Raw genomic sequence first — 27,411 nt, 5'->3', positions numbered from 1 at the left:
CTCTGTCCTGAGAGCTCTGTGAGCGCCGGACAGACCCCTGAGTGCCTGGAGTGTCCCCAGGGGCTCTCCTGAGGCCCGGATGACAAAATGTATTGGAAATGAGAGGAGAGAGGAGTCTGAGGGTGGGGAAACGAGAGCAGGGAAGAGAGAAAATAGTGTGGCACCATGGCTTTTATCTCTACATGTTTCTAGGATAAATAAAGGAAAAGCAGATGCAAAGCATCCTGGGGACTTCAAAGAGAAGTCCTGCCACCACAGGGGCAGACAGATGAGGAGGTGTGGTCACGGGAGCTGGGCAGATCAGAGCCCTGCTGTGGTCTGGGGCGAGCATTGCAGATTTAGGGGAGTGTGGGAGCCCCTTGGTGACGTCACTTCAAATGCAAGTTATGCTGCACTTCTAGAGTCTAAGGATGGAGAATAAGAACTAATGGAACGGCAAGCCCTGGGTCAGGTGTGCAGCATTTAATGGAATTAGAAAGCCGGTCCCCTCCTACCCAATGCAGGAGCCCCCTCGGAAGCATTCCCAGGAAGGGGCCACCTGGTGCCCGCCTGGACACCTTCAGGGTCGATGTGTTTACTTCCTACCTAGCAGCTGACACCAATTCCTGGCATCACCAATCCTAGGTCCTCCTTCAAAACCAGTGCGGAGAGCCCACACCAGTCTCCATAACTTCCACTCACGGAATAAGCCACATGCCTGTTCAAACTCACATGGATCTCCTAAGCCTTTTCTTTTCCCGTGTAAACTGCCCTGGTTTTTCATTCATTTCTCCTAAGTCAGGATTTCTGACTTCTCATCATCCTGCGCTTTCTCCTCTGCGTGGGTTCTCCACTTTCAGAACTGAGCATAATCCTGACCACATCAAGCCCTCCAGCCGGCTCTGCTCCTTGTCTGGGACGCACTCCAGCAGGCTCTGCTCTCAGAGCATGTGGCCGGGTCGGCCCGCATTTCTGTTGGCCAACCCCTGTCCCTGCACCTCATCCCTCTCAGAAAACTTTTTCCGTTCGTCCTGGGACCCTAGTGTAGGCAGCCCTCCATTATATGTCAATGTCTGAGTCTGGGCCATTCCCAAACTCTTAGAAAGGAAACCTTTTTTAGACCCAGTACCTGTCAGCCTTCACAATGGCCATGTGACCGGAGGTTCCCTCCAGCTCAGCAACTCTTAGAACCAGCCACGGTTCATTGTATTTCTATTAACAGCATAAGCACATCCACCAGGCTCAGTGTCTACACTAGCTGACTTATCCGTCTTCTTATTCAGGGCCAGCCGGCCAGGTGCCAGGCCCTTTCCAAGGTCCCTGGTACCTTTCTCTCTGGGTCCCCTCTGCTGCCAGCCTAGCCTGGTCTTTCCACTCTCCTCCTGGCTCCTCTCAGTAGTCTCCTCACCTCTGCCTTGCCCCCCCATTAGACTGGAACCCTCTGCGGGCAGCAGCTGCTCCTCATTGGCCTGCGCACCCTGCTGTGTATAGATAGCACCTGACACTCATCATCTTCTGCCAACAGGGCTCCCTGCTGCCAACTTTCCTTCTTCCCCAGGCCTCTCCTTCATACCACCAGCCAACTAATCTTCAGATCCATTCAACCTGTGCACTCCCTGGATCCAAACCTTCCACGACTCCCTACGGCTTACCTAAACCATGCACACCTCTTGGTCTGGACGCACACAGGGAGCATGAGAAGCAGGCTTGTGCCACATCCAGACCTGGTTCCGTTCTCCTGTCACTCCCCTCACTTCTTCACGCCTTCCAGCATGCATGCATGCACACACACAGAGGCACACACACACCACCCCATCTGTCAGGAATGCCATCTCTCTAGGGTCTTGTTCTCAGACGTCCATCAACCAAACGTCAGCTGTCAATGCCTGTGTTAGCTGACAGTATTCAGTGGGTCCTACTGACATTTGCTTCATAATAGGGGCCTCTGAAGGAACAAAGAAGCTTTCAAGACCAAAGGTAATGAAGCTATACATCAAAATGGCCACAATGGAGGCCGTGGTCTCTCGGAGGGGCCGGCCATCTGTGAGGGTGGGATCAACTGTCTCTGGGCTTCAGAGACACAGAGGCCTCTGGGTTCAGGTCCACTCTCCTCTCAGACTCGAAGTCTGCGGGGTCAGATCCAGTTATCCTGGCTCCCCAGGACCCAGGCCTCTTTGCTGGAAGGTTTCTTTCTTTCTGCAGCAGCAGCAGCATCTCTGAGACACCAGGGAGACCCCTGACTTGACCTCAGGGGACCCCCATGAAGCAGAGGGCCCCGCAGGCATCAATCACTCAGAAGAGGCCCTGGCCGCTGCTATCCCCACCACTAAATAATGTTACAAATGGATGTCTCAGAGCAGAAGTCTGGTCAAAACAGAGTCTTAATTATAATAAAGTGTCACACTCTGCAACGTTAATAGTGATGAAAATAGCAATTAAGTGTGTGAAGAAGGGCAAGTGTTTTCCCAACAGGCCCGGCAAGACGTTGCTGAGCACATTAGCGAGAGAGCTAAGCGGGGTCTCTCCTGCTTGCAGAAGCAGACAGACACTCCTCATCCATCTCAGAGAACAAGGAGAATGGGGCAGAGGCATGGGCGGGCAGGACTTCGGCCCGGAGCTCCAGTCCTGACACGGAGTCAGAGGAGCTCTCAGAAGTGTGTGTAAGGCAGCCCCTCCTGGCCCTCCTTCCCTGAGCGCAGCTGCCTCGCCCCTGGCTGCACTCAGGTGTGACGAGGGAAAGACCCTTGCTGGTGCTCGGCTGGGAGCGGGGAGCGGAGCAGGGAGAACGGTGTGGCCTGGAGGTAGAGGCAGGCCAGTCTACCACGGGACCAGCAGTAGACACACAGAAGTGCCACAGCCACAGCTGCGGGTCAGGGGTGGAAAGCCACAGGGGCCCAAGCTCACTGAAGGAATTGGATCCCCAGGCTGGAGCCATTACGTGTGGGTGCCTAATGGTTGGATATAGGTACAACGTGTCATTGTGGCGAATTCAGGTGCACAGTCGATTTCTGTCTCTTCTACAATATTTACAGAAATGGTTTGCACTAGAGGTGAGCTTGTTTGGGATGTACTTTACTGGTTCTTGTTGGGGGCATCCGAAGGGAGGAGCTTCAGGGACAGCGGCTGGTAGGAAGAAATATAAGGACCTCTTTGCTCACCATCAGTCCTGCCTGGACTTGGACCGGGCCGAGTTAAGAAGTAGTGAGATGCCTGTCAGCGGGGACTCCCGCCAAACCTCTCAGGCAGGCTGTTACAAGAGGGAGGCAGCATCCGATGAGACCGGTGCAAGGCTCACCCAGTTCTTTCTGCCCTCGGAGGCCCCTTCTAAATGCCTCAGAGACACTGTGGACCAAGGGCTGTGGTTCTTGGGAAGACTACATCCTGGGACAAAGGACAGCTCTCACCCAGGCATGGCAGTGATTTGCATCCATCCTTCAGAAACGCCCTGTCACCTCCAGTGGCCCCGGACTCCTCCCCCTTTGTCCACTGTAAATGTCCAGTCCTCCACCCAGTACTTCTAGGAAAGAAGTGGCGTGTACAGGACCAGAGCAGGCAGGTCTGTTTTATGAGGGCTCAGGGGGTTGGTGAATATTTACATAGTGAATCCAGATTTTTAAATTAAAAAATAAACTCGAACCATATGAAATTGATGTCCTTCTAGATTTTAAAAAAGCAGTCAAATATCATGAATTTTATATGGTTCAACATGATATGTTAGCATATAGAAATGCAAATACTTACAAAAAGGAAAGGAACGGTCAATCCCACCTGTGAGCAGTGGTTACCTCTCGGAGGAGTGTGGGATTGAAAGGGATGGGCAGTCAAGGGAGGTTTGATTGTCACTCTATCAAATTTGACATATTTGAACATTTAATAAGAAGCATGCACTAAGGATTGGTGTGCCCAGGATGCTGACCAGCTGTTCTTCACCTTCACTAAAGAAAGCTTGGAGGAAAAGAGGTTAGAGCAGTGCAGACAAGGATGTTGGAGGTGAGGGGCTCTGTCTGGCCAGGTCAGAGGTGTGCTTGGAGGTGGGAGAATAATGACGATTACTCTGCACATTGAGGTAAGGGGATTCCTTTCCTGGGAGGGACATCCACCTCTGAACAGTGTAGCTTCCCCAAACCTGAGTCACCCTCCTGCCTCTAGGATGTGCTGTCTTCTGATGCCCCTCCCCTGCCCTCCTCCTGATGCCCCTCCCCTGCCCTCCTCCTCCTGATGCCCCTCCCTCTCCCCTCCTCTCCTCCTCTGATGCCCCTCCCCCTCCTCTCCTCTCCTCCTCTGAGGCCCCTCCCCCTCCCCTCCTCTCCTCCTCTGATGCCCCTCTCCCTCCTGTCCTCCTCTGATGCCCCTCCCCTCCTCTCCTCCTCTGATGCCCCTCCCTCTCCCCTCCTCTCCTCCTCTGATGCCCCTCCCCCTCTTCTCCTCCTCTGAGGCCCCTCCCCCTCCCCTCCTCTCCTCCTCTGATGCCCCTCCCTCTCCCCTCCTCTCCTCCTCTGATGCCCCTCCCCTCCCTCCTGTCCTCCTCTGATGCCCCTCCCCTCCTCTCCTCCTCTGATGCCCCTCCTCTCCCTCCTGTCCTCCTCTGAGGCCCCTCCCCCTCCCCTCCTCTCCTCCTCTGATGCCCCTCTCCTCCTCTCCTCCTCTGATGCCCCTCCTCTCCTCTCCTCTCCTCCTCTGATGCCCCTCCTCTCCCTCCTGTCCTCCTCTGATGCCCCTCCCCCTCTCCCCTCCTCTCCTCCTCTGAGGCCCCTCCCCCTCCTCTCCTCCTCTGAGGCCCCTCCCCCTCCCCTCCTCTCCTCCTCTGATGCCCCTCCCCTCCCTCCTGTCCTCCTCTGAGGCCCCTCCCCCTCCTCTCCTCCTCTGATGCCCTTCCCTCCTCTTCTCCTCTTTTGAGGCCCTCCCTCTCCCCTCCTCTCCTCCTCATCATGATGCCCCTCCCCCACCTCGTACCACCAAGAGATGTGCGCTGACTCCCTCCCCTCAGCTGTGCCACCATTGAGTCCAGTGGCTCTCTCTCCATGGCTCTGCTCAGTGACAGTGCCTGCTTTTGACTGGTCACCATCCAGTGCCAGAGGCTCTGGCCAAGGTGGCCTTGCTTCACCAGGCCGGGCCGTGCAGGAGCTAATGTGGCCTTTACTCCAGGCCCACAGCTTCCCAGGGTGGCACAGCTGGGTTCCCAGCATGCCCAGGCCCAAGCAGGAGGAGTCTGCAGACCTTTATTAAACAGGCATTGGTCACCACTTGCTTTGGATCCACGATGTCCACCAGGGGCTCCTTCATGGCCACGTCCCGGATGCAGGTCATGTCAAAGCCATAGACATTCTCCCACCCTGCATGAACAGAGTGAGACATGAGGGCGGGCAGCAGGACTCCAGAAGTCTCCCAGACCCTCCTGAGTACGAGAGCACAGCAGGCCCTCGCAGAGGGTGAGGGGCAGCCCATGTTCCCCTGCATCGGGAGGGGAGAAGAATCGCTCAGCTGGGTGGAGGGCTTTGCAATGCGCCAAATGCCCATGTTCATTATCTCATTTGTACAGGTCCCACATTATGTTTAGGAAAACTAAAGCTCAGAGAGGCTGAGAAAATTCTCCAAGGTCACACAGCTACAACGCCACAGGGCCAAGACTAGAATCCAAATTATCTGACTCTTTCCAGTGCCTACCTTCTTGTGCCCCTCGCTGAGCCAGCAGTCTCCTATGAACTCTCTTATCTGCCATCCGCATTTCTATCTTGGTGTCTCTGCTCAAGCCATTTCTCCACACCCAGAAGGCCCATCTCTCTCCCTCCTCCCATTCCCGCCAACTGAACCTTTAATGCAGCTGAGAGAAACATGGGCTTTTAGAGTGAAATGAGCTACGGTTTGAATCCCAGCCCCACTGCTTACTGGCCAGGCCCTTGTGCAAATTCTCTAACCTCTCTGAACCTCAGTTTTCACAGCTGCAAAATGAGGAGTTTGGGTGGGTCCACAAGAGCCTGCTTTTCTCACATGCCTGCTGCGCTCACTAAGGACCCATCCCCTGAGCAACATCCCCAGGGGGCATAAACCTGCTGGCAGTGCCCCTTGCCCCTTGCTGCTGCTCCAAGATGCTTGGAGAGGGGGAAAGATTTAGGGTACAGGGCTGGTGAGTGAATGAACGCAAACCTGATGCTCCAAGATCGCCCTTCACGCTGGTAATCATTGCTCTCAGTGGCTGATAACCTACCCCCGACTCTTCCTTTACTCTACCCAGCAACCCCGTAAGGACACCTCTGTATGACAGACGAGAGAACTGGGGTGGGGAGAAGTTGGGATCTGGCTCACAGGAGGTATCTGGCCCAATGTCACACCTCACTGACGCGGAGGCACCGGGGCTCAGACCCAGCCTGGCCCCTAACCCTTCAGCCGCTCTGACCAGTTGTCACAGTGATCAGGAAGGCAATCTCCTCTCCCCACAGTGCAGATGGTGGCCTTCGCCGCCCTTAGTTACTTTGCGGCTGAATCTCATCTGTTGTTTATTCAGACAGGTTTAGCAGTGCATTGAAGTAGAGACACTTTTCTCTAAAATCTTACGGGATTAAATTTTCTTTTAAAACGTTCATCAAACGGTACCTTAGGAACCTGTGTTCCCGTCTGCGTGTAGGAGACAGTGTGGGAGGAGGGGGCGTGAAGGGTCAGGAAAGCTTCCCTCCTTTGACTCGGGTTCTTGTCAAAGGCACACAAAGACCTTCCTCAGGGAGAAGAGGCAGAGAAAGTAGCCATCTCCCAGGGGGTGAGCGCTCGTGAAATTCCAGCTTGAGGGTGAGATGCCAGTCATATCCCAGTAAATCATCCGAGGCTGGGACCAGATTCCCGACTGAGACCTACCTACGTTTGGGAAGGAAGCTGCTCAGTTGGCGACGGGTCATGCTTGAGAGAAGAGCCCGTTCTAGAATCTGGACACAGCTATCCATCCTCTCCCCGGAGAAAACACGCATGCTGAGACAGGCTGCCTTTGCTGAAACCCTTCCCTGAGACCTGCAGCCACACTCCTGTCCCCTCCCTCTCGGCCCTGCCTTAAGTGAAGTTTCAGTGCGAGTGATGGGCAAATACCCGAGTCCACCTGTGTAATGGTTAGAGGCCTGGGCTCTGGAGTTCAAGTCTAGGCTCTGCCACTTATTTGCTGTGTGACCTTAGACAAGAATTTAACTTTTCAGAGAGCTGGTTTCTTCTCTAAAATGGAGATGGTGGTCATTATGGCTCCTCTCTGGGGTTGTTAGAGGACAAATTGTGATAACACATGTAAAGGACAATAGATAGTCCCTTGATCCATAGTCGTTGTTATCATTATGTGGTTTGACCTCTGGCTCTGCCTCCATCTGAGCTGTGTGTCCATGAGCAGATCAATCCCCTTCTCTGGCTTGTTTGTAAGTGAGGAGTTTGGTTCAGTGGTTCTGTGTTCCAGGATCATCTGGGACACTTTTAAAAATACAGATTCCTGGACCAAAACCACACCTATTGAAGGGGAATCTCCAGATTTGGGACCTTGAAAGCTGGAATTTTCAAATCTATATAGGCAATTCCAACCAGAGTTTGGAACCCCTTAGGCTAGATGATCTTTAAAGGCCCTTCCAGTCCTCAGATGCTGAGCTCAGCTCTCATGGCTATTATTTAGAGGTTAAAACAAACTTTTGAAAAGGGCTTCACAGTGCTGCAATGAATGTAACTAAAGCAACAGCCAAGCTCAAACCTACCATGACTACAGCCTAGATAGACTCAAATCCCACTGTAACCGCCCGGCAGGGGAAAAGGTATGCTCTCTTCTAAGCAGAATTATTATCCATCTGTCTCTACTGTTCTTCTACTCATAACATTTAGCATTAATAAAAAATTACAGAACACTTGAAAAAGGAAAAACCTATGACCCATCACCAAAAGAAAAGACAGTCAACAGAACCAGACTCGGCGACAGCTCAGGAACTGGAATTATCCAATGGAGACTCTCAGGGACCACAACAAACATGTGAGATAACCTAATGGAAAAGGTGGCAAATGCATGAACAGATAGAGAATTTCATCGATGAGACGGAAACTAGAAAAAAAAGCCGATGGAGGGCTGGCCCCGTGGCCAAGTGATTAAGTTCTCACGCTCCTCTGCAGGCGGCCCAGTGTTTTGTTGGTTCGAATCCTGGGCGCGGACATGGCACTGCTCATCAAGCCACACTGAGGCAGCGTCCCACATGCCACAACTAGAAGGACTCACAACGAAGAATATACAACTATGTACTGGGGGGCTTTGGGGAGAAACAGGAAAAAAATAAAATCTTCAAAAAAAAAAAAGCCGATGGAAATGCTAGAAATGAAAATCACAATACCTGAGATGAAGAATTCTTTCAAGGAACTTACTAGCAAGATGGATACATCGGAGGAAATAATAAATAAATTTAAAAGCAGGTCAATAAAAATTATCCAAACTTAAACACAAAGAGGAAAATAAAAGACAAAAAAATAGAGAGCATCCAAGATCCATAGGACAACATCTAACAGACGTGTAATTGGAGTCCATGAAGGAGAAGAGAAAGGGAATTAGGCAGAAAATAATATTTGTAGAGATAATGGCTGAAAATTTTCCTAAACTAATGAAATCAGCAACCCACAGATACAAGAATCCCATAGAATTCCAAGCAGGATAAATATCAAGAAAAACACATTTAGACACATCAGAGTCAAACTGACAAATATCACAATAAAGAGAAAATCTTAAAAGCAGCTGGAGAAAAAGAAACATGAGGTACTGGAGAACAAATTTGACTCCTCAGTGAGAGAGCTGTAGCTACATGCTCCCTCCTGCCCTGGCTCCAGCAATCTGAGTTTCTCCGCTGGGGCTAATGGGACTGCCCCAGAATGTGGTCAGAGAAAACTAGGGCAAGTGCCACCAGGTGCCACTTACGGTTTCTCCTCTAGACGGAAAGGAAGGTGTCTACAAGAATTTCATACATATCAGGCTCTGAGAACAAAGTCAGCTCCTCATATAAAATAGGCTAGAGCCAGAGAATAGAACTCTGGATGCTGGGGTGGAGGTGGAGGGAAACCCACAGAGGGCATCTGAGGTCCCGCCCTCCAGCCTTCCAGCTACAGGCCCCACTGACCCTGCATGGGACCTTCCTTTTCATCTGCCCATCAGCCAGGAAGCTGGTGCCCATCCCTCTGCCTCTCAGCATGTGGTATATTCACGTATTGGGTAAGAAATTGAATAGAATACCTACCAAGTTTCCTTCCAATTATGAAATACTAAAATCTCCTCCACGGTAGAAATTTTAAAAACTAATTGCTCCTCTCTCAGGGTTAAACTCTATACCTTGCACATTCCTCTGCTGGCTTACTTTTATTCCTTCATTCCCCACTCATTCATTCACTCTCCAAAATATGCACTGTGAGCGCAGCCCAGGCCAGTCACCTGTTTCTCGTTCTACGTCTTCTCCAGCAGCTGGTGAGCAAACTGCATGCAGGTTCTGTATTTCACTCCTTCTTGGGGAGCCATGTTGAGTGCAGTTGAGAAAGGGAAAGGAAAGGAGGGGAGGGAAGCAGGGGCGGTGGGGTGCGGAGGAGAGGAAGCTATTTCCTCACAACTCATTCTCTGAAAGGGGTCCAGCATGTCTCACTCTCCTGCCCCACTTTAACATTTTTCTTTTCTAACTGGTTCTTGAGCCAACTGAAATTTGCTTACAATTGTTCCCTTAGCAACCAGCAACCTTCACGCTTTACTTTTGATTTAGAACTCAGAGTAACCAAAATCTTCATTAATTGGAAACAGATTTCTAAATGGGCTTGATTCCTTTACCAAAAACAAAAACAGATTATTTTTAAAAAGCACTTAAATAGAAAGCTTAACAGTGTTTTAAATAGATTTTAATTTTGTGTTTGATTTGGGGATTTTGTTAGGTTTTGTGGGGGTTTTTGACAGAGGCTCCAGAGCAAGCATTCTACAAGAAAAAATGGGGCCGAATTTTCATTTTTTTCTTTCCCAGAAGGTACAAAAATTGCAACAGGCAGTGCAAGACTACATCATGTGATCACCAGTCCTGAGCTGGCACCTCCGAATCAACAGCTGCCCGCTGGTGCCCCTCAGGGCGGCCCTGTCCCCTTCTGGCTCCAGCTGGCTGGTTACAATATGCATGCTCCAGAGGTTCCTGAACACAGTCCAGGGAGGGAGCAGGGAAGACATGTTGGCTTTTAAACCATGAAGTCCCTCAAAGAGCTGTGCCTAGGGTCGGAGCTCAACAAATATTTAAGTGTGCGTGAGAATGAAGAATGCGCCCTAAGGTTCTCCTCAAAACACTATTCAGTACGGTTACGGGGAGAATTCCAAAAGTAGCATTATAATACAGCTCCAGGGCAAAATACGTCCTATTTACATATGCATTTGATCAATGTTCACTGTTGAGTTGTTTCTGCGATCTGCCGTGAGAACACATCTGTCCTAGATTCTGAGCCACTGGAGGCCAACCATCTTGGCAGTCAGGCTCGGTTGCCGGAGCCATGAGCAGAAAGGGGGCTTAGTGACACGTTTGGAGACTAGATCCAGGCCGCTGTGGTATAGCACCAGGAACTGTCAAGTCCTTTTATTTACATCATCTCACTTGATCCTCATGACAAGTCTAGGGGACTGGTGATGTGTCTCTGACTGAGGCTCAAAGATGTCAGGCTGCCTACAGTCACCCAGGTGGGATTTGAACCCAGGGCTGGCAGACTTCAAAGCATGACCATGCAACCTAGGCCACTCTGCCTCTCCCTGCTCATCACATGTTAGAAATGACCCCAGATTGGCTGGAGGCAGATGGCACAGAGCCTCAAACTCAAACTGTCCCATTCCTATCTTCTCCCGCAGCTGGCTCAGAACTTCACGCTTTGATGTTTTGTTTCCGGAAGAGTGTGAACACACACACAAATGCACACGTTCTGTAGCACAGTCTGACTGAGGTATCATCAGCGGCACCAACAACGGTTAGATGGCAATTGTTTGAGTCAGTGGAGCGACAATTTGTTGAACTACTGGGTCTTAGCCTCTCAGGGCAGGAGGCGTCTACTCAACCATGCAGTCTGTGAACCCTCCACAGTCATCTTGCAAAGGAGGGCTTGGGCCCTATGGGGGCAGGACCCCCACGTCTGCTGAGTCCCTTGGGCGGTTTGGAGTCTGTGCCTCGTGCTCTGGGTTGGACTGTGTGCGTGTTGACTGCGTGAGGCGTTCTTTGCTCCTCTGTCGTCTTTAGTTCTGGTTGAGGAGACATGGCTGTTTCTAACCTGGTGAAAACATGTTTGGTGTGATCTCATGGAGGACCAGACTTGTGTCACTGAGAAGTGTTACCCTTGAAATGAAATAGAACAAGACAGCCCTTTTTGGATTAGATAAAACATTGGAGATTTGGGGGCCTTTTTCCTAAGAGAACAGCAAGCTCTCATGTGATAAAGAATTACGAATGCAGACGTGGCTATGAGTCTCCTGTCACACACATGCACTCGTGCACACGCAAATTCACAGTCTCCATCTCTCCTCAAATTTTACTTAAGATGAAGGAGAATCAATATTATTTTGATGAGTTTGAGTGGTATGAAAGCAGGAGCCCTGTGGTGGACCTCTGGCACAACTGAACCTTGACAGGCTTCCAGCCGCCTGGCCTATGTTCTCTGCAAAAACCTACCTTCTGCTGCTTCAATTCATTTTTCATTCCCACTGCATTCATTCTCTCACTCCTTTATCTTATACCAGCCACATTGCAACTTTTCCCTCTGCAGGCCTCCCACCCTTGGGACTAGAGGAAACATGTACAGAGAAGAATCCAGGAAGGGTCGCAGGTAAACTCCTCCACTGGCATAGCAGCTGTGTTCATGAGCCTGGCTGCTCATCTCGGGCCCACTGAAGTGCCTCCCTCCCCACACATGCAATAAAAGCCCAACAGAGAATCAAAAGGTGACTTACAGTGGATTTTGAAGTCCTTGTACTGTCTGTCTTCAATTGCCACCACGTACAAAGCTGCCCGGTCTGGAAACATAAGCCCTCCAGGTTTCTGTTGATGAATTGTGGGGAAATGGGTCTCGTAATCTATTCACCTGACAAAGACATCACATTTTGAACTGCACATAGAGTCACCAGACAAGCACCCCCTTGCCAGAATTTCTCATTCAGCAGGCTGTCACCTTGGCCAGGGTTAGGATTAGGATGGCAATGCTTAATTTTTATTCTAGAGCAGGGAGAATTTGAGGGACCTAGGTGGAGTCAATGGAAGAAATGGGGCAAAGGTAAGTTCAATGATGAACAGGGAAAGATGGTATGACCTTTCAGCCCGGGGAAGCCAAGGTCAGAAGCATGCTCAGCTCTCTGGCAGCCATGCAAGTCCTAAGTATTCACTGACCAGAATAGAATTTTGTATTGACAACAGAGAATGGGTATCAATTATAGCCAAAGAGGCCAAGGGTAGACCTATAGGAGAACATGGTGGCAGTTAGACATGTTGGACCTGGGGACAATCATTCTGATCCCTGAAGTAGATCTGGTTTAAAGAGAAGGGCCTGGTCTAGCCCAAGTCCTCTCTGAAGTCCTCATATTCTTCCTAGGCAGTAGGCCAAGGGTAGAGCAGCAAGACAGCCAGCAGACCAACGAGGGGACAGCATGTAGGACACTTACCAGCCACTTGTCCCTGGCAAAGATCACCGTGTTGAGCATTGACTCATAGAACAGACAGTAGCCCATCCACTCGCTGATGATGATGTCTACCTTCTCCACAGGCAGCTCCACCTCTTCCACTTTACCTTTAAATATGGTGATGACTGGAAAAGAAGAACCCCAAGGCCACACTTTGCAAGGACCCTAGCCAGGAACCATGAGCACCCATATTAGAGCCAAATCTACAAGTTTTAGCCCTGTTCTGATTCTGCTTCTAGGATGTGACATACCTCACCCTTCACCAAGCTAGTTATACTAAGAGAATTGAAAACTACTTGCAGGTTTCCCCCCTAAAATGTATTGAGCAGTTACAATGTGCTTGGCACTGTGCTAAGCCCATGAGATGCACCATATCATGTAATCCTCCCAATAACTCCATGAAGTAAACACATTATTATCATTCTCCTCTAGAACTAAGGAAACTGAAGCTTAGAGAGGTTAAACGGTAGCTGCGGAAAGAGAGGCCAGGTCTGATACACTATGACTCTAACGCGCTTCTCACCATCCCCACCCTATTTTAGGCTGCCAGGACGATTCAAATCCAAAGAAGGGCAGGGATGCCTCCTTGATTGCTCTTGCATCTGTTCACAGCCAGGGCTCATCCCCCAGAGGCTGCTCATCTCCTAGTGGGTTCGTGAGGAAGATAACCTAGTGTTTTGACAAGAGCATGAGCTTTATAGTCAGAGAAATCTGGGTTTAACTGCTAGATCTTCTCATTATTAGCTGTATGACTTTCCAAAAGTTACTTGACCTAAACAAACTTCAATTCAGAGAACAACCAGGGAAATAATATCCACTTAGCAGGTGGTTGTACTGATGAAATGAAATAAGACATGTGAAGTGCCAGGCTCAGAGCCAGGGTTCAAGAGAAGGTAGACATCATCTGACACTGTCCCCCTTGTCAACCAGCTGATGGAGAGTTGGAAGGGATAGGGCCAGGATAAAGCCCTTGTTCTACGTGGCCTCTGCTCAAGAGTCACTTCCAAGGCCTTCCCACCCCTCTGTGGCAGGAGAAACTTCTTAGTGAGATTTTTGATCATTTGACATAGACACACACATCATTTTGGAGTCTCTTTTTTGCATTTGTTGCTGTAAAGATCACAGCAAAAGCTATCTTAGATGCTGCTGTGAAACTGACAGGGTGATGTATTGGCCGGCTGGTTCCATCTGAACATTTCTTCTGAAAGGTTACACATGTTCATGCTCTGAAACTCTCTTTCTGCACCATCTTCTGAAAAATCACACAATGTCTGAAGTTTGCTGGGGAAATTGAACAATGGCAGGTACTCAAGAATAATAATTTTTAAAAAACCACATCTGCCCTGAATGTGAATTTCATGAAAAATAATTTGGATTGGAGGCTCCTAGATGACAAAGGACACACAGGTCACTGGCTTTATTTCACGTCTTCACAGTGGATGATGCAGGTGATGGAGTGCCCATTAGCAACCTCTAATGATGGTTAGCTCTTCAATGTCTGGTATTTAATCAAGGCTTAATCACATAAGGCCTCCTCAGTAAGGAGTCAGACACCTTGCGGACGTAAATTGGCCCTGGTCACTCTAGTGAGACCAAGCTGTGTGGCCTTCCTGGTTACTGCTCATGAGCCCTGTCCCTAAGGAGTGAGAGCACGAAAGGCTACTCTTCTCCAAGAGGTTTGGCAGGGGTGGGAGGAATAGGTCAAATGTCTGCTTCTCTAGGGGCTCCGGGACCCAAGGGCAGGAACTGAGGCAACACCAGGGCCCAGGAGGAGCCAAGAGAGTTCACAAGAGGACAGAGTAAGGAATTTTTGAAGATGCAAATAGAGTGCCTAATTTATTTCTTATTCCACAAAAGAACTGACAAATATATGCCTCATCTACCTGCCTACTCATTTGCATGCAAAGCCTGGTTTGTCTTACTTTTATAAACATTTTTAAAGTGTTTTAATGGGCCCCCCATTCTTTCCTCCTTACACATTTCTCAAAGGCTCTTTCCTAATGTCTGCGTGTGTCTATGGGCTATGGACCAGTTCTTCTTGCATTAGATCACGATCTCTGTGAGGCCCAGGAAGACGTCTTCTCCTGCCTCTGGTGCCCCCTGACCTCCACCCTGGGTGCAGAAGTGGACAAGAACTTATAGCTAGTCTGACAGACAGGTAAGGATGGAATATTCCTTGGGTGCCCCACAGAGGGAATGAATGCTGTCCCTGTTCTCTGCACGAGCCCTCTTACCCATTAGTTGCAATATCCTGATGAATATGGGTACAACAGATGATAGGTAGGTAGGTAGGTAGATAGATAGATAGATACACAGATAGAGTGGGTCACAGGACAGCAAAAATCACAGTGTTTTTGCTTACAAAAAGGCACAATGAATCAATTAACCCTATAAAACACTTAAGAGCCTGGACCTCTGTTCACTCACGTCACCCTTCTGCATCCAAACATTTCTCGGAGCAGATGTGGCCCCCACCTGGCTTGGTGAGTAGATGGCCCTTTGTGAAAGGGAACAGGCACCTCTCCCTTCGGTCCAGCTGTGGACTGAATTTCAGACCCATCCATCCCCTTGCCCAGGTGCTTCTGTGTAGTACCCGATCTCCACAACCCTATGCGGGAGTCCTGGAGGTGGACAACTTTTAGTTCCAGCTGATAATTATCCTTGATCAAATAATTACTCCCCTTTAGGACCTCAATTTCCTCATTGGGGGAGAGAAAAAGAATGGAGATTGAATCTGAAAATCCCTAAGATCCTTTGCAGCGCCAAAATGCTTCAATTCTTCAAATATGTGTTGAGCATGTTTATGGCATTCTATGAAGTTTACTGGTGGACATGGTGGCTATCAATAAAGAAGCAGTGCCTGAGATGTCCAATTTGACTCTAATTTGCACCAATTCCTTGAGCCTGACTTTTTTAAAGGAGGCCACATTGTTTCTCTGGACCCAAACCCAACTGCCCAGCTGAATCATCAGGCATGCTCTTCCCGTTTCCTATCCTCACCACCAACAACCATTTAAACTCCCAGATTCAAATTCCAAGTCTGCAAAATGCTACGTCTTGTGGTGGGGTTTATAGAAATTAACTGGCAGCCATTGGCCAATGTACGGCATTGGGTTGGCTCAGAGAACTGTGTGAGCGTAAGCAGGGACAAGCATTCCTTCTCCATGTCAAGCCCTTTCAAGAGGCTCCTAACCACTGACATGAAGGTTCTGAGCAGCTATGAACTACAGAACCGCACTCCAATCTGGACCTCACATCACTAAAACTGAGTCAACTCAAGGTTGCATTGAGGTCACTCTCTGGAGCTGTATTTTGTTCCATAGGGATGGTGGAAAATTTGCTCAACCAATTGACCGGACCCTGGCTCATAAATTTCAGAATGATTAATTGTAACTACGTACACGACAGGGAGCAATAAACTCTAAGTTGGAATATATTCCCCCTGTAACTTCTAGTTTGCAAATTAGACATCCAGAATTTTTTTTTTTTTGGTTGTTTTTAGTGGGATTTTTTTCCTTTTCATCTTGAGTGGTAATTACAGACATCTAGTCATTCTGATTCATGGTCATTTGTTTGACTTTTTTAAATTTAACAAATCAGGCCAGCCTGATCTCATTTGGGCCTCCAGCAGGTCCATCGGAATCAGGTGACCCCACATGGTCTCAGTTAGTGGTCTTCCCATTTTAGACTCCTCCCTGTTCCCCAGAGCAGAAGGGATGGCATAGGGGTCCCCAGCGTGAGGACAGGGAGCACATCGTCTCACAGTGGAGCGCCCCCATGCCACCCCCACCGCAGAGCCACTCGCCACCCCTCCCCCCTCTTGCCACATGGCTCACACACCTATTCTGGTGACGCCCACCCGGCTGCCACACACCTTCTGAGGGCCTGACTTGCCTCCAGCCTATGACCTCCTCCCCTCAGTTGTCTATTTCAGCTTCCTGTTCCAGGATCGAGCAGAGCACTTGACTCTTCACAAACATTCAAAAATCATTACTGAATGAATGGATGCATGAATAAGCAATTTTGAAAAAAGGGTATTGAGTTCAAAGACAAAAGATCTTTAAACTAGTCCTAAGTATGATAGTAAAAAATTACTAGTGTTTGAACAGCAGCTTGCAGAATGATTTTACATGGATTATCTCAAGAATCCTCAAAGGAATCGATGTGGTTGGTTTTATTACTCCATTTGCCTAATGAGAGCACTGGAGTTCAGAGAATCCAAAAGGTGGGGCCCAAACCTATGCCTGTTGTGTAACCTGGTCCAAGTCACCAGCCTCCCTGAGATTCCTTTCCTTCATCTGCAAATGGATATCATATCTGACTTACCTACCTGGTGGGATTGTTGTAAACACCAAGCACTGCTTGGGATGATAGGAGAAAAGAAATCATGGAAGGCCAAAGAATAAGCCACCCTTCCCCGTGAAGCCTGGTCGGGCTGGTTAGCAGGGCGAGGAGAGGTGGGACGATCGTGAGCAGCCAGGGTGTGAGGGAGAGAACCCAGTACTCTCCCTGATGTCAGCCCCACCTCGAGGGCTTCCAACCCTCAGCTTCTCCAGGGTCCAGATGCATGGATAAACCTCTCCTACAAGGTCAGACCTAGGTGCATCCTTGAGCCAGTGGTGATGAGAGAAAGAGAACACCAATATCTTTACCCTCGATATCTGGAGGGACCCAGAATATAACCTGAAGCAAACAGACCCCATAACTGGAGCGGCATAAATGAGCCCTGGGTGCTGTGTAGCCTCAATATAGTAGAAACTTCAACATGGTACCCTCTATCTTCCCAGATCCCCTATTCACCCAAGAACTCAGGGCTTGAGCTTCTTCCTGGTCCCCCAGCACGTAATCTGCCTGGCTTTGTGTCCTAGCCTTTATGTCCCTTGAGGGCTGAGAACCTAGTCTGCTTAGCTGGAGCTCTGAAGTCTGAAGCTCGGGGCCCTTCCCTGGCCAGAGCCCCTGCTTGGCATGTCTCCTCCCCTAGGCACTGGCTGGACTAACGCTTGGGTAAACACAACCGTACCAGGACTTGTCCCCCTCTCCAAGGTCTGGCCCACTACTTAGCAGCCCTAGCACGGTGCAGCCTGGGCAGATTCCCAACACGCTGGCCACAGGCAGATGATGGCGTGGGCTTGGCCCAGGGAGGCAGTGGAGCTGGACAGAGTGGTTGAAATCAGCGGGAATGGAGAAGGCAAGTCTTCCTCTAGGCTCAGGGAGTCAGCAAATCATTCCAGGCTCAACTCTCACTACTGACTGAAGCTCACACAGGACAGGCAGAAATCCTTGCCCCAGGGAACTGACACAGCAGTCCGTCCACGCTCACCACTGTTCCCTCCACTCTTAGCGTGCCGGCTTTCTGTCATCTTTCAGGTCTCTGCCTCAATGCCCTTTCCTCCGAAAAGGTTCCTCTCTTCCAGTGCTGTGCTGTTCAATGTTTAACAACCGGCTCCAGGAGAGAAAAAACCCCAGATTCATAGCATTTGCTGATGTCTGTTGTGCTCACACTGTGATGTCACGCACAGCAGGGTTGGGAGGGAAGGCAGGGTGAGCTGGCTCCAGCATGCCACCACCACCACCCCATTGAAAGCGGATCCCCAGGTTTTCTCAACTACTCCTTCACATCTCTTTCTAAGAGCTTTCACAATTTGTAATTCTATTGTGATGTTTTGTTCACTTGCCTTTATGTCTGCCCTCTCCATGAGACTGTAAGCTTCATGAGAGCAAAGATCCCATCTGTCCTGTTGGCCGTTGACACCCAGAACCTGGCACAGGGCCTGGCGTGCGGCACAATAATGCCTGAAGGACCGAGCGGGTGAACCAGTCCTCAGGTTATTAATGGGCCGCTTCACGAGCAGTAGGAAAGGGAGCAGCAATTACCAGGAGTCACAGTACAGGTTCATTAAAAACAACTGTATCTGATTAATCTCATTCCTTCTTTTGACAGGGTCATTAGTCAAGTTAATAAATGAAATAATAATAACAATAGCTAACATTTATTGTCTGCTTACTGCCCACAGGACTGTTGTGTTTGACACAGTGGTGTGCTGGTAGATACTTAACAACTGGCTCTCCAGAGGGAAGAAGTCCTGACGTGTAGCATTTGCTGATTTCTGCCGTGTAAATATTCACACTGTGGCCAATTTCAAGACATCATGACTTCATCCATTCCACAAATTTACTGAAAATTTAACAATCGGTTTCAGGAGCCTGTAGGCGCCGGCCCCAGCACGCCACAGTGTTACATACAGTAACTACGTACTCCTCACAATGACCCTAAGAGGTAGGTACCACTATTGTTCCCATTTCATAGACGAGGAAACTAAGGTGCAGAAAGTATCGTATACAACATCCCAAGCTAATCCGGCGAAACTCAGTGTGGACCAGGAAGTCTGAGTCCAGAGCCGACGCTCTGAAGCACCGTGCTTGCAGTGTACCACGTGGGGATTTCGACAAGTCCTCGCCCCGTGGCATCCTCATGGAGACGACAACAAAGGATTGTGTGGACTCACAGCTAACTGCTTGGCTGTATGAAAGGTGCTGATCAAGAGCTGGATGCAGACCAGCCTACGGGAGCATCCTCACTCCCCCCAGGGCACCCACCAAATCTGTGGGTAACACCAGGCAGAGAATGAAGACCCCGGGAGCCTGATGCTCTAGGGAGTCTTAGAAATTTGTAAGGAAGGACCAAATCTAACCATGAAGTTTTATACGAATAAAAAGTATGACTCTCAGTTTGGATTCAAAATACCCGCTGACAAGATATTAGTTAGGAGTTCCAGCCCGGCAGTGACATAGGCAGACAAGAGACCGGATATGGATAGACAACAGATTGCAGCTGAGTCCAGCTCAGCACCGGTGAGACATGGCGTTTTCCGCAGCTGCTAATGGAAACTGGAGCCACAGTGCTAGAACAGCATCTGGGCCCTCCAGTTGCCTGGCTGTGCTTATTTCTGAGCATGACTCCCCGAGGTGAGACAGACCCAGAAGCATGGCCAGAGGAGAAGGTGATTCAAACCAAAGCAAAGGGGGAAGGAACTGGGGGTGTAGCCTGGGGATGAGGGCCAAGGGCTGCCACGTGAAGATGAAGTCTCCCCTCCCCGAATGGGCCCAAGGGAAAGAAGGAGAGCGCTGACAAGGCTGCAGGAGGCGGACTCCACCTCCGTGGAAGGAAGTGCTTTCTAACAATCACAGCTCCCAGATGGCTGGTGGTGGGTCCCCATCAGGGGAGTCATCCCAGGACTGGATGACCACAGAGCTCGGAGGAAGGCTGCGGGAGCAGAGAATTCAAGCATCATCTGCAAAAGGCTTGGAGCGTGTGACCAACAATGAGCCACGTGTAGAACATTAGGCTTGAAAGGCCCTGTGGTTCATGCTCGTTGAGCACCTGCTGCATGTGAGGCCCCGTGGCAGGCACTTGATGAACATTATGTCTAATCCCACAATAACCCTGCAAGCCGCGCACCCACACAGCTCCTCTCCAGGCAGCGCGCAGTGGCTCAGCAGGGGAAGTGATCTCACGGAGCCCTCCCTCCCGCCACGTTGCAGGGGCCCTCTGTCCATCTGTCGGGTCATGCCATGCATAGGCTTCTGCCATCCATGACATTTAAGCTTTAGGATGTGCACAGGTAGGAAAAGAGAAAGGAGGGATATACTCTTTTCCTTTAGTTTCCTGAGAAGTAAATAGGTTATGAGTTTTTGTTTCTAGAACTGTAAAAAATTATATCGATCCCTGAGCTCCTACGTCAACTTTTCACAGACGAATCTACCTTCTCAGGCAGCCCACTGCTTCCTCGGCGGGGAAAGAGAGGAAGTAATAGTTGTCAGTGCTTAAGTCAAAGAGGAGCCTCTCAGCACGTGTGTGGGCCACGCGTGTGGAAGGAGCCATGTGAAGGCTGCACGTCCGCTGCAGGTGGCTTCATGGAGGTGTGCGTCTACACGTGGATAACCATCCAGAGCAGCCACGCGGAGGTGGAGAGGAGAGACATTGATTGATTCTGGGTAGCAGGTATTTTGTGTCCTGTGTTGTTATTTATGTCGCTACACCTACACTCCTGAGACCCACACAATTGGCTCTGCAGCATTTCAAAAGCATTTCCATGGAAGCATTTGTGCAGTCAAGCTGTCCTCTTTCTAGTACACATGCCAAGGCTGAGTGAGCTGGCGCAATAGACAGGGCCCTGGGCGGCCTCACTGGCTCCACCCACCTGCTGCTCCCCACCCCGGGAAGCAGAAATGAAGACAACTGTGCCTTCTAAAGGCCCCCGGGCCTGGAGTTCCCTCCTCCGCAGCACACTGTGTGTGAGGGGTAGGAACAGCTATGAGGCATGGGGGTGGCTCTTCACTTGGGGACAGTAGTTTGTCCCTCTTGAGCCTTTGCACAGAATCAAGTGTGAACCATCAAAATATACAGCAAGGAAGGATTTCATCCTAAAGCCAAGCAAACTCGTTGCCATGCTGCCGGGGAAGGGCCAACGGTCCAGGGCGGGTGTTAAGCCTGAGCGGAGTGAGGGTGGCCCAGCACCGCACAGCAAGCCCGGGCGGGTCAGCCAGCATCCCTGCGGAGGGTAGCTGTTGGAGAGCGAAGTCCTGGGGGGTGAGGAAGGCCTCTGCCCGGGAGGCCGTCTAGCTCAGCCAGCTGGAGCCTGAGCAGGGAGGGAGGGAGCCATGCGGAAGGCTGCCCTGCACAGGGTGTCAGAGCCCAGCATGGGGGCACCAATGCGTCTGAGTGGGGCAGGAGGGGGTGACAATGGGAGAGTGTTTACATAGGAGCGATTGATCCAATAAGTAAACATACTCAGAATAATGGGAGCCAGGTTTTTCACTGTCAGAGAAAGGAGTCACGAACACAGGAAAGGAGGAAAAACTAGAGGAGACCCCCTGGAGCGGGGTTAGAGGTGGAGGTGTCAGTGTGAACTCACACTTGACAGTACAGATAGATGCAGAAATACACGTTACGTAAATGTGTATGTACACACACACACGTTCTCTAGTTCTTTCCACTGAAACAGTGCCAACACCCTAAAATCAACAAGCATACTTAGCCTGAGATCCTAGTTCCTACACACCATTGTCCATTAAATGGATTCAAGATTCCCTGGAGAAATGGCTGATTCTAGAACTGAGACATGGAAAGTACAAGATAAACCTGGAACATGTATGCCAAAATAAGAAAGCTCACAAAAAGTGAAGGAGGCATCAAAGGGACACAGAAGCCAGCTTGAAGGGGCTCCCAGTGACCAACTTAGGGACAATTTGCATATCAAAGTCAGTACTGATAATAATAGATACAACCTATTGAATAAAATAGGAAATTAATGAGGAGGAATGAAATATTTACGTGGTTTCAAACTACCTCTCCCAGAAAACCTCACTAATTACCAGGGGGAAGAGCAATTTACTAGGAGAAGCCTGGCAGACATCACCTTAATCAGTGATCACCATAAACTTCGTCAGTAACAGGACAAATCAGAACCGCGTGCCAGCCGAGATCGTGCAGTGAGAGGAACACAGCCTAACGCCTGTGCCGTTCCTGCCGGGAGGCGCACCCCGAATCCAAGTGTGGGGAGGCATCGCACATCCCCACACTGAGGGACATCCTCCAGAACGTGGCCTGTCGTCTCCAAGTGTCAAGGCCAGGAAAGTCTGACTGTTCCAGCTTGAGGGAAACCAGAGACGTGACAACTAAATGCAATGTGTGGTTCAGAACTGAATCCTTTTGCTATGAAGGATGCTATTGCGACAACTGGCAAAATGTGACCAGGATCTGAGCGCTAGATGATGGTAACATATTAACGTTAATCTCCCGATTTTGATGGTTGCATTGTGGTCATGTAGGAAAACGTCCTTGTTTGCAGGAAATGCATTCAGGGATGATGGGGCATCATGTCAACAACTTACTCTCAAATGGCTCAGAAGAAAAAAAACAGCTATATTTGTACCTTTTCTGTAAATTGGAATGTTTCAAAGGTTCAAAGAAAGAAGAGAAAAGGAAGGGAAGGGAAGAGGAATAAAGACAATTACAGGAGGCTGAAGCAGGGCAGGGGAGGGAGGGGCCTTGAGGTGGGAACCAGAAAGGGATGAGGAGGGGGCCGGGCGATTCTTTTTCCAGGCACACGTCATTAGCCCACCTCCCCTTCAGGGCCCACCCCACACTCTGCTACCAATGGCCACAGGGCAGGAGCCCTCTGCCAGCCAGACAAGGGAGGTGAGCCAGGGATGCTGTGGCTCTAGACCCCAGCCCCAGGAGCCAGCAGCAGGAGAGACAGAGGAAGAGGAGGTGGCTGGGCAGACCCTCTGAGGTCCGGCATTAGAACGCAAGTGAAACTTAGCGGCAGCGACATGGGCTCCATGTTCTCTGAAGGCCCGTGGGGCCCAGGGATGAGACTCAATCACCTGAGGGGAAATCTGATTCCACCCCTCTTTGCACCCACCCTCCCCTCCTAAGAGGCCCTGGTGTTCATTTTCAGGGTCAGCAGGCGCTCACGGTGCTTCCACACCAACGTGAACACACTTTACGGAAGAGAACAGGAGTGAGAGCCAAGCCCAAAGGTTCTGCCCCACCTCTCCTGACCTCACTTACCACACCTGTTCAACGGGGAACCACTTGCCCTGTTTCACAGAGTTAGGGAAGGGAGATCTGCCAAAAACACGTGGACGCCAGACTGCACCGCCTTGTAGAGAAAGGATTGGCGGGTTTTCTTTTTCTGTCTTTGGTAGGCAAGTGGAGACGTCACTTCTCCATCCCTTCTGCCCAGGTGAAGCACTTTCCCGAGGAGTGTACAGAAGAGATGTGGCTCCCCTGAGTGAGCCAAGAGAGACTGGACACCAAGCCAGAGGTCGGGGGCATCTGAGCAACATCTCCCCACTCAGGCTGGACAGAGCCTCTGGGCCGCTGCTCATGGCCGCATTGATGCTGCCTGCTGGTTCCCTCCAGCCTTTCTCACTGTCACTCACCCACCACCACCCCCTTCACTCCCTCGCTTCCTCTCTTACCCAGCGTAGACTCCAAGGTCCTTTACTGCAAGCAACTTCTGGCTCCTCCCTCCCTCTTTTGTGTCCTCCCAGCAAAGCCTGGTCCCAAGCAGCTCTGCTCTCCACTTGCACCCAAGCTGCTGAGCATGGTCATAGAAAAATCATACAACAGAGGGAACTGAGCCCACTGCACATCCATGTCCACTCATGTCTAACAGGCGTGGACTGCTCCCCAGCAATCCCCACTAGCCCAGCCTGTTTGTGTTCCTCCCTCCCTCCCTTCCTCAGAGAGACCGTTCTATTCCTTCTCATCTCTCTCCAAAATACTTACACCCTTCTCCCCATCTTCTCTGCCAATGTCTCATTCTTCAATGAGAAAATGGAAGCAACAAATCAGGGGCTTCCCACCACCAGCACACCTCCATCTGGACCCCCACCCCCGACTTTCTCTCTGCTACTGTGGTTAAATTGTCCATACTTCCAGAAAAAGACCAACCCCTCCACCTGTGCCCACCCCTCTTACCTTCTCAAAGTCCTTGCTCCTGAATTTACTTTTTCCTGAATCTGCAATTTTCCAATCTCTACTGGACCATTGCATCATATACACGTGTTTTCATATCTCCAATCGCTAAAAAAAGCCAGCCCTGGTGGTCTAGTGGTTAAGATTTTGTGCTCTCACAGCAGCCGCCCAGGTTCATTTCCCAGGCAGGGAACCACACCACCCACCTCTCGGTTGTCATACTGTGGCGGCTATGTGCTGCTGTGATGCTGAAAGCTATGCCACCGGGATTTCAAATACCAGCAGGGTCACCCATGGTGGACAGGTCTCAGCAGAGCTTCCAGACTACACAGACTAGGAAAGAGGACCTGGCCACCCATTTCTGAGAAAATCGGCCGTGAAAACCACTTGAAAAGCAGCGGAGCATTGTCTGATAGAGCGCTGGAAGGTGAGAGGATGGCGCAAGAAGACCGGGCAGGTTCTGCTGTTGTACTCAGGGTCCCTAGGAGTCAGATCGACTTGACGGCACTAACAACAAAATCCTTAAGAAACACCAGCTCCCTTCCTTGACCCCACATGCCCCTGCAGGGCCTGGTCCGTTTTTCTGCTTACCACAAGAAGAGTTACTTATAGTCCTCACTCCACGATCTCTCCTTAACCCGCTCTGACTGGGCTTCTGTCCCCAATCCTATACTTGAGTCTGCTCTTGTTAAGAACACCAGTAACCTCCATGTGGCCGAATTCAGTAGTCCCTGCTCTGTGCTTATGCCTTGATCTCCCAGCATCCCCTGAGCTGACCACTTCCTCCCTCCCTCGGCTTCCTGCTCCTCCTCTCTCCTGAATGTCCTCCAGCTCACTGAGTATATCCTCTCGGCCTGTTTGCTAGCACCTTCTCCTCTACTTGACCTCCAAAAGGTAAATGCTTGACCTCACATCTCCCTGGAGCACTGAACTATCCTCTTAAGATGTCTCTGCCTACGTGCTCCTGCCTGTAACCCGTTCCAACCCATTCTTCATAGAGAATGCTCCTCTTGTGCTTAAAATTATCCAAAAGGCTTCCATCATCCTTAGAAAAAAGTCCAACCTTGTTTTCCTAGTTTAGAAACTCCCCCTGGTCTGGCCCCACTCAGCACAGGGCCTGGGGACCGAACCTCATCCCACCAACTGGTGACAGATACAGGAGGTCTCCTAATCAGGACACCCGCGGGCGTGAGTTCGTTCAGGATGGGCTGCAGAGAGGGTGCTGGGGGGCTGCAGTGCGCGGGAAAGGAGGGAGGGGAGGAGCAAAGCGAACACACGGCTCTGCATGATCAGACTCCAGCTTGAAGAAGGTCCCACCCCACAGAGCAACCCAATCGCCAAGACAGCCCCGTAAGCAACAGGGCCTCTGGGCAGTAGAGGCCCGCATTTCTCCAAAGGCAGAGGCCTGCTCGGATGCCGCTGGGTGGGTGGCAGGAGAGGTAGGGCTGGAGGTTGTGGAGAGAGAAGAGGAGGAGGAGGAGGAGCTGCCATCGTGCAAACTCAAAAGATGGCCTGCAGCTGGGACCAAGCAGTGGGCATGGAATTAAGGAGTTACTCACAAGCTGGGCTCACTGGAGGCTGAGCTGGGACAAATGTGCCCTTGGCTGACATGGCAGGGATTGGGAACCTCAGAACCCCATGGCCACAGTCCTGCTAACCAGGCCTCAGCTGGGCTCCACCTCCCCAAGGCCAAGTGTTCCTCTCTCTTCCCTCTCCTGTCAGTCCGTGCCACCCAAACAAGGGAGTGCCAGCCCCTCACCCCCCACGGGGAAGCCACGGAGGCACGCCTCACTGTTGTCCAGGTGGTTGGCCTTAACGATCTTCTCTGAGTAGTCAGAAATACTGGAGCATTCAATCTGGAAAGGGCACAGAACAAAGGAGCAAGGCGTCAAAAAGTTGCAGCAGGTCCAACAGCAATTTCACGGACGGAGGAGCCTAGAGGGGTACAGCGACTTGCCCACAGCCGGGCAGCTGCTTTGCGGCAGATTAGAAACTAAAACACAGCCCTCCCGGCTTGCAGGCAGCGGCTCTCCCACTAAACGGTCTGCCTCGGCGGGAGACTGACCCCCGGCGCTGCTCTGTGGCAGAGGCCCAGGCTCTGAGCGGAGAACCGGCCGAGGCTGCACAGCCGCTGGCCTCCCAGGAGAGGATGGGGGAAGGCAGAGCCGCGGCCAGAGCTCCGCAGCCCACCCTCCCTGGTTAAATGGGGCGCATTGCAGGACAGGGGCCATCTGGAAAATGCCTCAGGCCAGGCTTGAGATCCTTCCCCCAACACACATGCATGAACTCTCACCCCTTCTGCAGTCTCCACCCTTGAGAGAACTGATTCTTTTAAATCTAGAAGTCTCTCCAGCCTCCCGAAAATCTCCTCAGCAGAGGGCCAAGTCGTTTGAGAAGTCGGTTGACCTCAGCTGAGGGCTGGACCATGTGGGAATAGCAGGAGACAAGCCCCAGCCCGGGAGTGGAGGCCGGGGGAGGCCGGGGGAGGGCCCAGGGCCCTGGGAAGAGAGGGGCAGCTGCCAGGAGCTGTTCTCACTCCTTAGCTGGCCCCCTACCGAGGCCGGCCCGCACTAAGGCTGCCCTCACCTCCACCCTTCGGCCCACCTCAGACTGCCCCAGCGCCTTGGGGGGAGTATTTGCATAGGGGCACTGAGGGGGTTGCTGACCGCCTCTATCAAAGCCTCTGGATGGGTGAGGGCACCTGTGGGGTCCCTCCAGAAGAGAAGGCAGACCCTGGCTGGGGCTCAGATCCCAGCAGCACCAGCCCTTTCCTGGGCTGTGGAAAGGTCCTGTGGCCTCCATCCCGTGGTCTGCAGGTCCCTCTTTCTCTCCAATTCTTCCCCCTCCCTGCCGTCTGCAAGGGGCTGCTGAGTTTAGCCATGATGGACATGGGATCTGGAGCCAGGCAGCTGGCCTCTGCCCCTTTCTAGGCATGCCTCAGTTTCCTCCTAAGTAAGTCCTGGTTTCACGGGGTTGTTGTGGGGATTAAATGAGCAGCGCACATCCCCTGAAAGCAGGCAGGCCACGGCGTGAGAATGCCTTAGCATTTCTTTCCTCTTTTTCTTCCTGCCATGTTCTACTTTTCCTTTTCTCCCTCTTCTCTCATTCTCGCTTCACTTTCTCCACTTGTTTCTTTTGTACTTTCTGCTTTGTTTTCTTTCTTCTTTTGTTGATCTCTCTCCCATCACTCTAGCTTTGCTCTGAGTCTTTCTTTCTCTCCATGTCTGTCTGTCTCTCTCTGTTTCCCTGTCTCCATTTCTGTCCAAGTCAATTCCCTCATTCTCCC

At 50.9% G+C, this 27,411-nt stretch overlaps 1 protein-coding gene across 4 annotated transcripts in view; it reads right to left on the bottom strand.

The window, feature by feature from the left end:
- PRMT8 (protein arginine methyltransferase 8) overlaps positions 1-27,411 on the bottom strand; it is an 89,406-nt gene that overhangs the window by 12,426 nt on the left and 49,569 nt on the right. For 2 of the 4 annotated variants that reach the window (XM_001493878.5, XM_070269783.1), the window contains exons 4-7: positions 25,918-25,981; positions 12,620-12,762; positions 11,915-12,002; positions 5,197-5,312 (exon numbers count right to left, since the gene is read on the bottom strand). In XM_001493878.5, coding sequence (XP_001493928.3) covers positions 5,197-5,312; positions 11,915-12,002; positions 12,620-12,762; positions 25,918-25,981 — 411 coding nt within the window. Of the gene's footprint in view, positions 1-5,196; positions 5,313-11,914; positions 12,003-12,619; positions 12,763-25,884; positions 25,982-27,411 lie in introns of all 4 variants that reach the window. The other 2 variants (XM_023642996.2, XM_023642997.2) reach the window with 1 other exon arrangement.

Source organism: Equus caballus, chromosome 6 (genome assembly GCF_041296265.1).
Source record: "Equus caballus isolate H_3958 breed thoroughbred chromosome 6, TB-T2T, whole genome shotgun sequence".
In the NCBI taxonomy this organism is placed as follows: domain Eukaryota; kingdom Metazoa; phylum Chordata; class Mammalia; order Perissodactyla; family Equidae; genus Equus; species Equus caballus.
This window is presented reverse-complemented; position numbering and strand designations above follow the sequence as displayed.